Source organism: Varanus komodoensis, unplaced genomic scaffold (genome assembly GCF_004798865.1).
Source record: "Varanus komodoensis strain SLA01 unplaced genomic scaffold, ASM479886v1 scaffold144, whole genome shotgun sequence".
Classification (NCBI taxonomy): domain Eukaryota; kingdom Metazoa; phylum Chordata; class Lepidosauria; order Squamata; family Varanidae; genus Varanus; species Varanus komodoensis.
This window is the reverse complement of record NW_025335418.1, coordinates 304,108-318,789: the sequence shown is the minus strand read 5'-3', so window position 1 is coordinate 318,789 and position 14,682 is coordinate 304,108. Positions and strand designations below refer to the sequence as shown.

The 14,682-nt window shown below is 49.1% G+C and overlaps 1 protein-coding gene across 1 annotated transcript; it reads left to right on the top strand.

Annotated features, from left to right (window-relative positions):
* The first annotated feature begins 6,990 nt into the window (after positions 1-6,990).
* Positions 6,991-14,076, top strand: LOC123020213 (vomeronasal type-2 receptor 116-like). The gene is made up of 5 exons (XM_044423649.1): positions 6,991-7,272; positions 7,696-7,827; positions 8,287-8,421; positions 9,923-10,153; positions 13,060-14,076. Exons 1-5 carry the CDS (start codon positions 6,991-6,993, stop codon positions 14,074-14,076), a joined length of 1,797 nt encoding a protein of 598 aa, XP_044279584.1.
* Positions 14,077-14,682: the final 606 nt, after the last annotated feature.

Genomic DNA, 14,682 nt, shown 5'->3' with positions numbered 1-14,682 from the left:
GTCACCCTCCCACCTCATTCATAGTGACACTCACAGCTTTCATTCTTCAGTTGTTGCCTTTTGAGGTTGCATCATGTTTCTCCCTCTTTCCACACACTCACACTAATCCCTTACTGAAGAGAGAAGCCCAAGTGCAAATTACTACAGAACTCCTGGTTTGGTGTTTTGTTGGTGGGGAGGCATGTTTTCTGGCAAAGTCAGTATTCTTTTGGCATTATATAATGCAGGCAGCATGAGTATGAATTCCAGAGATGAAGTTCAGCTAATGTGACCACTTCATGCCAAAGGAGAAATCAATGCCAGGGTAGTAGAGACTTCGGGAAGGTGCATCACCTTCTCAACCTAGTCCCTCCAACCTTAGTAGATACCATCCCTGAGCATTTTTGACCTGGAATTTTGTGCTGGCATGTTCATGAAAGAGGAGCCAGTTGGGAGGAAATGTTGAGGTTTTGCATGCCACTGCGAGCGGTGCAACTTGGCTGCCCAGGACACTTTCACGTATCTCATGAAGCAGGCCAATGACTTACCGAGGCTGTCTGTTCGAGGCAGGTTTAGTGAAAGTGTGTGGTGTAGAATGGACCTGTGCTGCAGTGATGGTGGCACTGATTACATAGTCTCCTGGTCGGTAATAATTCCGTGGCTGCAGTTCACCCCGTGTCCAGCTCCAGGGGCATTTGGCCTCCCTCATCCCACAGGAGGCTTCTGCAGAAAGTAGCAGAAGGAGGAAGAGAATTCTCATTTCGGCTGTTCTTGCCCCTTTTAAATAAGTGTAGGTATGGTTAGGAGGAGGAAGAGGAAGAAGAATGCAATATTTGTCAGAAGGACACACTTTCTCTGACAGTCCAATCAGACATGAGCCTGCAAACAATAGTTCGCCTGAGGGGGTTGACAAGAAATCTCTGGCACAAAGACCTCCTGTCTTGACTGAAATGTTTTCTAAGGCACTGAGTGGAAGAGCTCTTTGGCGTCTGGATTCAAGACACACATCAACCTGCTCTACCACCCCATCCTTACATCATTGGACCTCAAGGTGGTAATTTTGGCCAGGAGATCCCAAGAGGTTCAGCAAGAATGCCAATAATTCGTGATGATTTGCATAATGAAAAGGTTACCAGGTTGAAACCCTTTGCAAATTCTTGAATGTTTTGCACGGAAGCAGCTGGTAAAAAAACATGTTTTTGAGACCTCATTGATGTTTCTCCTTCATAGGAACCAGGTTCAAGGGATTCTTGTCTTGGGTGTGCTCTTCTCTTTGCCTTGCACTGTGAAAGGTTCCCCTACAAAAATGAAAAAAAAAAAAAAAATGAAGAATGTAAAATGAGGAAAAGTCACCTGATGAGAAAGACCAGTAACAATGGGATAGAACATATTACTGACTGAGCTCTATTGATATATCAGTTCAGTAGATTCCTTGCACATTGTATCAGCCTCTGTGTCTGTTAAACATGCTTATGCTAAACAGAAACATGGCTTGGAATTCTGCTTTCTGAGAAAGGGCGCAGGTTTGATTCTATAACAGAAAGAGACATACAAGCAATTTTTAACTCCCAGGATTTATTCTGTAGTTCCCAAAGAGAAGGAAGAGATGCAATTTCATATAAAAAGTTGAGATATATAATTTAAGACATAAGAAATGAAATGTGCATGAATGAGGAGAAATCTAGTCATTTTGCATTAATAATTAAAGCATTGATTAAGCCAGTGTTTTTGAAATGGGAAGAGAGTGAGTAGTTTCAGTAGTATCTTCCTCTTTTAAAGCTCCATGCTTTTGATGGAGGTGGGGGCTGCTTACTCAGTGAATAACCAGAAAAAAAAGGGTGGGAAGACATGCCTCAAGATCTTTTGAAAGAGAAATTTTCCAGGCCTTAAGACTATCAGAAGCTCTGTGCACCAAAAAGAGAAGAGATTCTACAACCCTTTTATCTTCAGTTAAGGAATGAGAGGGTCCCAGCCAATTTTTCAACAGTGAGGTGTGAGGAAATGAAGGAGAAAGCCCTAAGGTTGCTACTCCTGGAGGACGGTTCAATGGCAAATGTATCACACATTTTCAAAAGGGGAAGGAGCGCAAAAGAGGGAAGAGGAGGCCAATCAGTTAAAATTAAGTTCCGGGCAAATCGCTTGAAAGCATGCTTAAATAAGCAATCAGGAAGCACCTGGAAGACCCAGCAATCCTGAAAAAGATTCCACAGGTCTTCTGCAAAAGGAAAGCTCTCTAATGTGTTAGACTTCTTCGACAGTGTCCACAAGCAAAAACACACAAGGAAGGGAAATCTAGTAGACCTTCTTTACATGAACTGCCATATGACTTTTGACAAATACAACTGAGCACATCTTAGAGCTCATTATCGAGCCTATGCTGTGGCGATGAGGGTGGTGAAGAAGGAATTCTTCTCTGCTTCCAGTACATCCTCACAGTGCCGTCCAGCTGAGCTTTTTTGAGTGATATAGGGCCTTTTGCAATCGAAACCATAAAGGACTTGGTCATGTCATGTGCAGCTTGCTGTGAAAACTTTCTCCAGCACTTTAAGGATAAAATCGCTTGAATTCCCCATGAGATGGATTCCACAGTTGTTGAGACTCTAGAGTGGGAAGCATTCAGAGCACCGTCTGGTCCATTTTTGTTGGATGAGTTTCAATTGGTGTGGCCTGAGGATCTGGACAAGGTGCTTGGACTAATCCAGCCTACCACTTGCTTGCTGAACCCTTGCCCCTCATTGGTGCTCATCAGAGCCAAGGACAGGATGTGTATCTGGGTCTGAGGGATTATCAATGCTTCTCTGAAGAAGGGTCAGGTTTCTGCCCCTTTGAAAGAAGTAGTGGTCATGCCTGTCCTAAACAGAGCATCCCTGGACCCAGAGATACCTGCCAATTATAGATTGGTGGCAAATATCCTGTTCCTGTGAGAGGTGCTTGAGAGGGTGGTAGCTGGAAAACTCCAGGTGCTCTTGGAGGAAACAGATAATTTCAATCCATTTTAATCTGGGTTCAGGCCTGACTACAGAATGGAAACTGCTTTGGTCGCCCTGTATGATCACCTGTGCAGGGAGTGGGAAAGGGGGAGTGTGTTCCTGTTGATTCTCCTGGACATCTCAGAGTCTTTCAACACCGTCGACCATGACATCTACTGGATAGGCTGGTTAGGTTAGGAGTTGAAGGCACTGCTTTGCAGTGGTTCCCCTCCTACCTGTCTGGCTGATTCCAGAAGGTGGTGCTGGGGGATTCTTTCTCTACTCCATGGCAACTTTGTCATGGATCTCTGCAGGGTTCCATTTTATCCCCCATGCTTTTTAACTTCTTCATGAAACTGCTGGGAAAGGTCATCTGGAGGTTTGGGCTGTGGAGTCTTCAGTACGCTGATGACATCCAGCTCTGCCTCTCTTTTACATCTAGTACAAATGAGGCAGTGGCTACCCTTAACTGGTGCATGGTTGGGGCAATGGGTTGGATGAGGGCTAATAAATTGAGCCACAATCAAAATAAGACAGACGTCCTTATGGTAGGCGGTTCAACCCTAAAGGTGAGTGAAATCTGCCCTGTTCTGGATGGGGTGTGCTCCCCCTAAAGGACAGGGTGAACAGTTTGGGAGTGCTCCGAGATCTGGGGCTATCCCTGGTTACCCAGAAGAGGGCCTTCTCTGAAGTGGCGTCCTGACTGTGGAAGGCACCCCCAGAGAGGTTCACCTGGCGCCAACTCTTCTTTCCTCTTTGCGTCTGGCAAAAACCATCTTATTCTCCCAATATTATAGTTTTTAATCTGTTTTGTTTAATGGTTTTATATTTCAACATCAGATGCTGTGCAACTGTTGCTCTTATTTTTAATTTTATTCCATTTTATTAATCTGTTTTAAACCATCCTGAGATGTCTGTGATGGGACAGTATAGGAAAGTTATAAATAAGTAAATAAATACATAACTTTCTCAATATCCCTTCCTCCTATAGCACTCCCTATCATCCTCAGTCTTCAGGTCAGGTAGAAAGAATGAATGGGACCATCAAAAACTCCCTGGCTAAACTGGTGCAGGCCACAAGTTGTCCCTGGCCGATGCTTTGCCTGTCGTGGTCATGAAAGTTATTGCTCAGCCCCTGGCAAGGACTATTTAACTCCCTTTGAGTTGGAGTTTGGTTGAAGGAAGAATACGTGATTCAGTCTCAGGGAACTTCCATCCATTCAAGAGCTCCACTCAGTGTAGCTCACCTACCCGAAGGATCAGTGCTTGTGCTTCCCACTTTAAACCAACCCAGTCAAAAGCAGTGGGGAGACCCACCAGGAGAACTGTGCCACCAGTTACAGGCTGAGGATGAGATCTTTGTGAAAGTTCATCAGAGGGAGACCAACCTGACTCCCTGCTATGGAGGTCCGTTCCATGTTTTGGCCACCACCCACACAGCCATCCAAGGGAAGGTGGATTCACACTCGCTAGGGATCTGAGGCTGGAGAAAAGCAAGAAACATGCTCCTGCAAGAAGCACTGTTCACCCCACCAACACCAGGTGAGATGAAGAAACATGGAGAAGGACTCTTTGGCCTTCTGCTCTGGACTTCATGCCCTTGGAATCACAGGATTGGCAGAACGGCCAGTTTTCCTTTTCTGATTATTTCTATTTTATTTTTGGGGAAGGCTTTTGGGCAACAAAGGCCTCCAGCAGCCTCAGGTGGTCACCCCAATTCTTTCCATCACTTCTTCCTGACCCTCTCTGAGGCAGTCAATGCCACCGACTGCTAGTTCTGCAGCCAGATTCCCATCGTGTAGACAGAGGCCTCCCCCTACAGAGAGTGCGCTGGGCATGGGAAGAAACCTGTGCAGATTAATATCGGAGAGGGCCTGGAAAGTGAATGAGGAAATCCAGATGAACTGCTCTCAGATTGACCTCAACAACACCATTCTTCATCCTTCTGTCTATACTTCTCTTTCAAGCCCTCCATCTGCTGCTCAGCCCCTCTTCCTACACCACACTCCCCCCAGATTTCTGAGTTTGAATTCCATGGGTCAGGACACACTGTTGGCACCAGCCAATGCCAGCACGACCTCTGCTGTACCTCCAACGTCACCATAGCGAGCAATTTCCTCTACTTCTCACCCCACCATTGCACAATCCCTCCTGGGAAGGCTGGGACCCCACTGCCCCCACAAACAGCTGTTTCAGCCACAGCTCTAGAGCCTACAAGTGGCTTCCCCAAAGCTGGGCCAGATCCTTTTACATTGGCTGGCTCCTTCCCCCCATATGATTTACAGATCGCCTGAACTTCACCTGCTACCAGGCCAGGTACCCCTAGAGTTCTGGCTCTATTCCATTCCTCTCAACTAATGACCAAGTCTGGGGAATCACGTGTCCCCGATTTGGCATAGGAAAAGTTGACTCACTTGTCAATATGCTCAGCACTGCCGTTGAATCCTTTGCACTGGCACCTTGCCAGCATTAAGGGTCCTGAACATGGAGCTCCAGCTCTGAGAAGAACTGCAATAAACACCGATGGCCCTAGAGCACCTCCTCACAGAATCAGGAGGGCTGTGTGCACTAGTGGGTTTGAAATGGTGCATTACATTCCTGACAAGGCCCATTCCATCTCGGGACACCTCAATTCTGAGTCAGTCTGGTGTGTTGCATGTTAGCAGGATGGACCAGCAGCCAAAGCGGCTGGGCGTGAGGGGAGCTGCAGGTCAAAGCATTTCACATCTGCAATACATTGTGCATTCAAGGACCATCCCCATGGGACCAGTCGCCTGAATCCTCAGCTGCCCTGACCCCTCTACCCCGAAGATTCATCTCCTGAAGGAGGTCCTCAGCTGCCTCTTGTGAAAGTGCCTATCCACAGAAACTTCATCGTTCTCCCCACAAATTGGAGCCCCATGAGGGAATTTGCACCAGTGTGTTTCCCTGGCTCTGGACCTAGTTGCTGAGGGAGCAGGGGAATGTTTGAGGCAAGCTGCTTTCCCCTGGCAATTATCTCAACCCTTATTGTTTGCTCACCCTCCGGTGGCCAGGGCTGTTGTGGATTCCCCAGGGGAACTTAGACACAAACAAGGTCTTCTGGAAGAGCAGGGGTAGATGTCATCCTGCACCTGTGCCTGATGGGTGACAACTTAAAAGCCCCGGTGCGGTTTGGGATACAGGCTGAGAAGCGGAGGCTCGGTTACCATACAAACTCCTCCTGTCCATTTCAGAAGAGATGCTCAGCCTGACTGGGCTCCTTCTCCACTTGGGCAGCCAGGGGGCAGCAGCCTTACAGGGGGCTGAGAAACTTCCACAGAGAGGAGAACGGGCACTGAGCCAGGGAGCTGGGATGACCTGCAGGTTTCTGCTGCTGCTGCTTCTCCTCCTGCTGCTGCAGCCCCAGGAAACCTGTGAGAGTCTGGTGACCACATGCTCCCTGACCTTGGCCAGAGTTCCAGAGCCCCCATCCAGCTATCACAGACTGGGAGACCCCCTTATTGGTGGGATCATCTCTGCAGGACTTCTGGACTTTTGGAAATTTGAACTTTTCAACACACATCCTCCCATTATACTTCCTTCCTAGTAAGCTCTGAAGTGGTGACAGAACTGTCCATGTTGCCATGAACACTCAGGGTTATTGGTAGGAATCTGGGTGGGTGTCTGGAGCCCATCGCTGGCTCAAATTTTCACCAAGATTTCCATGCCCTGCGCTGCAGCTGGTGAGAGTCCCTCTGGGAAGTTGAATCATGTCTGACCAGGCAGGAAGCTTCTGGCTGGCATGGCTCCTTTCTCATAACAAGCCTGTAGTAGCAGCAGCAGTGTGCCTGTCTCCCACAGTAGGAAATGTAGGAAGAGGTGCAATGGCATCTGGGTCCTGCTCATGGGTTCTGTGTGTGTAGTTTGGCATCCACTCTCCTGAATCCCCCACACATGGGTTGCCTTGAAACACCATTTCAGTTCTAATTTTATGACTTTTCCCTCATCACTTTTACTCTAAGCTGAACAGACTCACAACTGAATCTATTCTTGCATGGTATATGTTTGCAGTGGAGGATACATGAACTATTGGAATGTCTTGTCCTACCTCTTTGCTGTCCGAGAGGTCAACCAGAGCCCTGGGCTCCTCCACAACCTCTCCCTGGGCTACAGCATTCACAACAACTATCTTGATCCAAGGTTGACTTGGGACGCCCTGCTGGACGTGCTCTCTCCTGGACAGACAAATGTCCCAAACTACAGCTGTGGAAGGCAGACTCTCCCCCTGGCTTTTCTCGAGGGAGCCAACTCGGAGATCTCAACCCAGATTGCAGCAATGCTGGGCATCTACAAAGTCCCACAGGTGAGGATAAAGAGGGCTGGGCATGTGGGGGCTAGGTTGTAGGGTTTCCAGGAGTTGAAGAAGTGGCCACGAGTCTCTGCACTTTTAGGGGGCTCCAGGCATTTGGGAGTGGCAGAAGATGCCTTCGCTTCTCCAAAAAGCCCTCGGCTGGTGCAAAGGTGTATGCAGCTCCTCATTGTTTGCAATCGTGCAAATGTGCTTAAGTTTGCAGCCTTAGGCTTCTTCACAGCTTTCCAAGGAGAAAAGGGATGTCTGCACTTGTAGAATTTCCCAGTCATCCCACAACTACTGCTGAAAGTATGGAACTCTCCACCACAAGGTGCATAAACGGCCCCTAATTTGGATGGCCTAAAATAAGGTTGAGCAAAATAGCAACTCTGATCGGAGGCAAGACAGAGCTCTGCTGTCTTCTTTCCTCTCCAGGTCAGCCATGCGTTTTCTTCTCATACCCTGGGTGATAAGACCCAGTTCCCCTTCTCCTACCCAATCGTCCCCAAGGAGCCGACCCAGTACCAGGGGATCACCCGGCTGCTCCTGCATTTCCGATGGACTCTGGTGGGCCTGGCTGCTGCAGACACTGACAGCGGAGGGAGGTGCATGACGGCTTTGACAGCGGAGCTCACCAGGAGCGGAGTTTGTGTTGTTTTCACACAATACATCTCAAGCGAGAAAAGAAACGTTCAGTTGCACCGTGGCACCTTGTTTCAGTCATCAGGAAAAGCCAACGCTTTTGTGTATTGTGCAGAGACGAGTACCTTCCTAGAGGGCATCTATCAGATACAAACATATAGTGATTACCTTAGAGAACCCCAAACAGGGAAAGTGTGGATCACCACTGCTGCGTGGGACTTCACCTTGGAACTGGTGACTCACGTACCTTCAGAAAACATCCATGGCATTTTTTCCTTTCTTCTCCAGAAAAACGAGAGGAAAGCCATTGATCGCTTCTTTTGGCGCTTTACCATGTTTATAGAGCAGACCGTCAGGGAAGCATTTCTGTGCTCTTCTTCACAGAAGGCCTTAACCGTGAAGGGCCAGACAAAATGCATGGAGAGGGAGTATTGGGGGGCGCTTTCACAAGGGGAGGCAGAGAGGATCCTGTCTCTGGACAGCCACGTCATTCACAACAGCATCCTGTCCATGGCCCAGGTCCTGGATGCTGCTTTTTCATCCACATCCAGGAGGACGAGACAGGAGGGTGGAGACAGGCTGGGAACTTGGAGGCTGCAGCCCTGGCAGGTATTCCCTTTTTGTCTCAGATCACATTCCTGAACACTATACTCATTTCCTCTACCCTAGACTGGGACTCTGAGAAAGACAGGGTGCTGCAGCGACAGAAGGGCTGTGTGTTAATGCTCTGGTTCTTTTTGGCAACGTCTTCAACTGACTTTGAAGAGGTGAACAACTGTTCTCAAAATTCTCCAAACATTATTGGGAGCAGGATCTTGCAGCTGAGACCCTGAAGCAGATTTCCAAGGCAGAGTAGGACAACATCTCTGCTCAGCCATCCCAGAGTGCAGGGTGCAGAATCACAGCCCCCAATACTGGGATGCCAGAGCCTGGAGGGACAACTGAAAACCCTTACTGCCTGTTAGAGCAGTTCAATAATGGAGCTAGTGACCAAGGGACATCGTGGATTCTCTGGCCCTGGAGTGACTGAAGAGGCAGGTGGACAGTCCTCTGCCAGGGATGCTGGGATTTGGAGTACTGCTGTAAGCAGGGGCTACAGCTGGTGGCCCTCGCGTCCCTTCGAACTCTCCCATTCTCTGAGTCAAATAAGTGCAGCTTTCTCTGCATCAGGAGATTCTGCAAAAGACCAACTTTCACTGAGCTATGTGAACTCAGTGAACTTGCAGAGTGCTTTCACTCTCAGGGGACATTTGCCCTGATTTGCATGAGTGCTGAAACACCCTTGCACACCTGGGCAAATCTGTTCATTGCACTAATTGATGTGCAAAAGAAGAACACATGTCTGCCAAAATAAGAAGAAACCCCTAATCTGGCTATGCTGAGTGACCAGGAACATTTCCGTATGGCAGAAGGAGCCATGTTTCATATGTGGGGCCTTCTAAAGTGTAAGTCTTCCCATGGCTCCAAGCTCAGTCTGCCCGCCTGACAAATCTCCCTGTCCTGGTCCCCTGCTTGCCCCTTCCACTGGTTGTTGGCTCAGTCCTGTGTCTCAAAATTTCCGCCAGCGGGACATATCTTAGGTTCTCCCAATGGAGGGAGCCCTCTACCTGCTGTGCCTGCTCATCCATTCCCCCTCCCCTAGACTCCTCTCAGGTCTCTCCCCCGAGGTTCTCCTTCCATCTTTGGGAGACTTAGTATGCAGGGAGTGTCCCTTTGGTTGAATTTCTGTCACCCCAACACCAGTGAGAAAGGTGCAGTGAGGAGTTTGCACTGGTTCATGGCCACCTCCAGGAGAGTTCTCCTTTCACATCAGATCTTTGAGCATTGGGCTAGCCAGAAAGGACCAGGTTAATGTACTGGGATTGTTTTTCCATTTTACTCCAATTAGTAACCCGGTGAAGTTAAAGATCCCAGTAACACTGGGAATCTCCCAGAGCTGGGAGTTGGGGAGAGAAGAGGGTGCACCGATGGCTGAACGTGGTTTGCAGAGCATTAACATGAGGCGCTTCTTCTTTTCTAGCTTCACCCTTTCCTGAAGGACCCTCAGTTTTATAATGCCTCCCTCCTCGATGGGGCGTATTGGGACAGGAACGGGGAGCTGGTTGCTGACTTGGACATTGTGCACTGGGTGGTATTTCCAAATATGTCCCTGCACAGAAGAAAAATCGGGAGCTTTGAAAGACGGGGATTGGGAGACCTCACAGTCACCATCGATGAGGATGCTGCTAAGTGGCCCAAACAGATCAACAAGGTGGGGGGACTTCCTCTTTCTCCTCAGCATCTCCTATGCATCAGAACAGACTGTGTCCTTTCTTAGTCTTCCCATCAGAACACCCTCAGAGCAGGGCTGGGTAGCTTGTAGCCACCATTCCTGCAGGGGCAGCTGAGCAGTGTTTAAGGATTGAGATGGTGGGGAGGCCCAGGGAAGGTGCTGAGGTTCCGAAAGGACCAAGACTTCCTTTCTCATGATCACTCATAAAGGACCCCCATCCCCATCCCACTCTCAATCCTTGTGGACTTGCTCTCAGACCTTGGGTGGGGTATGCCCTGGGTGAAAAGGCCTTGTGAAATCTGCAGAAGGACATCCAGGGGTGACAATTCCAGCTTTGTAATTCCCATACCTAACTTGGCCCAAAGAGATGCTCTCAAAGTTGGTTTTCTTTCTGCTAAGCCCCTGCCCCACTCCAGGTGTGTGGGGAGCTGTTGGCCAGGATCTGTCAAGAAGGTTCAGGAAGGAGAGCCCGTCTGCTGCTATGCCTGCACCCCCTGCCCAGAAGGGACCTTCACTGCCTGGGAAGGTGAGAAGGGAGCCCCAGAAGGCAGGGAGCAGCTGCAACCATATTGTTCTCTGAGGGTTTTCTGGAAAGCATCTCCACACAGGGATCCCTTCCTGAATTCTGACTGCACTGGTCATGGCAGCAGTGAGCACAGAATGCTCTGCCTTCCAGGAATTGTAGATTTTACATTACTGAAATATGTGCAGGGACAGGTCCTTCTAAGCAGCAGGATAGGCTGGTCAGGTTCCCAATATCGATGGGAATGGTTTATCTGGGAATCTCTAGGCAAGACATATGGTTCACTGCAAGGGAGAGAGATTCACTCTGAAGGAAAGGCCAAAAGCAGAGCCATTCTCTAAAGGAGCCCCTCCACTTTTAGTTATTTATGAATTTATTTAAGAAATGTATAGGCTGTCCATCACTGTCAACTCTGGATGGCTTACAGATTATTCTAAATCCTGAATAAATTAAATTCACAATTCCACAACTGAGCATAACATTTACCTATTTAAAATAAATTAAGTCAAATACAATTAAAATTGCTAAATGTTAAAATATTCATCAAATAAAAAGTTCTTGATCTGCTGCCGAAAAACATATACTGATGGTGCCAGACAGATCTCTCTAGCTAGCACATTCCATAGTCAGGGTGCCACCGCAGTGAAAGCCCTCCTCTGAGTACTCTGTTTCCTGACCTCTTTCAAAGAGGGTTCCCAGAGGAGGGCCCCTGTTGCTGATCTTACGGGGCAGGATGGTATATAGCAAAAAAGGCGTTCCTTTAGGTATCCTGGTCCCAAACTGTTTAGGGCTTCTTAGGTAATAACCAGAACCTTGAATTGAACCCGGACATTGATGGGAAGCCAATGGAGCTGATCGAGGGCTGGGGTTATGTGAGAATAATAAGTCCCCAACAGCATCCTGGCTGCTCTATTTTGCATCATCTGAAGTATCCGGACTTTCTTCACGGGCAGCCCCATATAGAGCGCATTACAGTAATCCAAGCGGGAGGTAACCAGTGCATGTGTCACTGTTGCCAGGCAGTTCTCCTCCAGGTAAGGACACAGCTGATGGATCAACCAAAGCTGAAGGAATGCTCTCCTTGCCACCGTCGTCACTTGGGCTACCAGGAACAGCTCTGGGTTGAGGAGCACTCCTTATATGCAGACCCAGTCCTTTAGAGGGAGTGCAACCTCATCCAGGGCAGGGCCCAAGTCACTTAGCCAGAAACGAGAATCACCTACCAACAGGACCTACATCTTATCTGGATTGAGCTTCAGTTAACTCTCCCTCATCCAGCCCTTCACCTTGGCCAGGCACTGGTTCAGGACAGCCACTGCCTCACGTGGATTAGTTGAAAGAAAGAGGTAGAGCTGGGTGTCATCAGCATAATGATGACTCCACAGCCCAAACCTCCCAATGGCCTCCCCAGTGGTTTCATGTAGATGTTGAACAGAAAGGGGGACAAAATGGAGCTCTGCGGTACGCCATGGCAAAGTTGCCATGGTGCAGAGCAAAAGTCCACCAGCATCACCTTCTGCAATTGGCCAGCAAGTAGGAGCGGAATAACTGCCAAGCAGTGCCTCCTACTGCCAGTCCTGCCAGCCTATCCAGGAGGTTACCATGGTTGACGGTATCAAAAGCTGCTGAGAGGTCCAGGAGAACTAGCAGGGACGCACTCCCCCTCTCCCTCACCCTGCACAGCTCACTGTACAGGGTGACGAAAGACAATTTGGTACCTTAACCGGGTCTGAAACCGGACAGAAATGGGTCCAGTTCACCAATTTCATCCAGGAGTACTTGGAGTTGAGCCATCACCACCCGCTCCCACACCTTGACCAGAAATGGTTTTTTATTGCCAACATATCTGAGGAGACCAGGCTACTTCAGAATGGTGTATTCCACCTGCTACCTTGCTGGGCTGCCATGTAGCCAGGGCTTCATGTTGTTCACAGTATCATAAAACAGCGAAAAGGAAAACTCCTGGCACACTCCAGCACTGAAGGCTACAAATTTCTGTGGCTGATATTCCCATCCAACTGCATCTCCCAAAGGTGCTCCATGAGGTGAAGGTTCCCTCCATCCACTTCCGTCCTGGCCAGCAGCCCAAGTTCTCTAAGCAGTGGCAGACCGATCAGCACCCCACCTGGAAAACCTGATCTTGGGGCCATGGATGCTGCCTGGAGGCCAGAAGCTCTGACTGCTTGGCTTCCCTCCTCCCATGTCCCAGCAGCCAGTGCAGAAAGAACTGCTTAGCTGCCCTCGAGGGTCTGGGGAATGACAGTAGGCTAGGTTCCCAGAGGGTGCTTTTGGAGTGGCACAAGCTAAACCAGTCATGCCGTGTTTCCCAGGGATTGGTCAGCTGCTCTGTCCACACCAACAGATGAGCATGGTCAAAAACAAGTTGCTGCCCCACAAACAGAGAGCCCTCCCTACTCAAAGCAGAGCTCATGGGCCAGGCAGAGAATGGTCACTTCCATTCCTTGCAGATGCAGAGCAGTGCAGCAGATGCCCAGAAGATCAGCACCCAAACAAGGACCAAACTGGATGCATCCCCAAGGACGTCACCTACCTCACCAACAAAGAACCTCTGGGGATCACCCTGGCTTGTTTTTCCCTGCTCTTATCCTTAACCACAGGAGTCGTGCTGGGAATCTTCATTAAATTCCTTGAAACCCCAGTCGTCAAAGCCAACAACCGGGACCTCTCCTATGCACTGCTTGTTTCCCTCCTGCTCTCCTTCTTGTCCTGTTTCCTCTTCATTGGCCAGCCAAGAAGCACCACCTGCCTCCTCCGACAAACGGCCTTCAGCATCATCTTCTCAGTGGCTGTCTCTTCTCTCTTGGCCAAGACTATCACTGTGGTGCTGGCCTTCCTGGCCACCAAGCCAGGAAACAGGGTCAGAGGATGGCTTGGGAGGGGTTTGGCCAGCTCCATTGTCATCTGCTGTTCCAGTGTCCCGGTTCTCCTCTGCACCTTCTGGCTGGCAACCTCTCCACCATTTCCTGACACAGACATGCACTCCCAGGCAAGGCAGATCATCCTGCAGTGCAACGAAGGCTCCGTGGCCATGTTCTACGCTGCCCTTGGTTACATGGGCTTCCTGGCTACCGTCTGCTTCACGGTGGCCTTCCTGGCCAGAAAGCTTCCTGGGGCCTTCAACGAGGCCAAGCTCATCACCTTCAGCATGCTGGTCTTCTGCAGTGTCTGGGTGTCCTTCGTGCCCACCTACCTGAGCACCAAGGGCAAGTACATGGTGGCCGTGCAGGTCTTCTCCATCTTGGCCTCCAGTGCTGGGCTTCTAGGCTGCATCTTCCTTCCCAAGTGCTACATTATCCTACTACGGCCTGATCTGAATACCAAGGAACATCTAACAACAAAAGCAAAGCAGGGCTTCTGATGCAGCAGCAATTCTTTTGAATTCACTTCGCAGACCTTTTTCAATTTCTCTTTCTCAGCTAGGACTCCATCAAGGGCTGTCACAGTGCAGGCATTCTGAGTGCATGTCCTTCACAGGGCTCCCATTACTCAGAAATTATCTGACCAAACATGACAGTTGGATCCCTCAACAATCTCTGCTCACGTGCAGCTTAGCCTACCTGACTCCACCCCTGCAATTCCAGGTCCTCACTGTAGTCTGCTTTGTTGCCTGGCCTTCCTTCCACTTCTGTGTGGACTGGTTCTTAATTGTGCCTTAGAGGTTCTATTTTTAAAAATTCCCACCATTTTTCTCAAATATTTGCCTGCAATGAGATTTAACTTAGCATTTTCTGAGCTCATTAAAACTGACTTTCCTGAAACCAAGACTGCACTCCACTTTTGCATTCATTACAATCAGGAATTCAAGTATGACATTGGAGCTTCCCCCAAACGTGTGTAATGGCCCCTTTATCCACTCAGGGACTATCCAGTCATGGATGACTGTCCCTCTAGTGCCTTCCTCAAGTTTCTGTTGAAGGAGACGATCAGCAACACCAGTAGGAATCTCTTGCAGGGTACCTTTGGC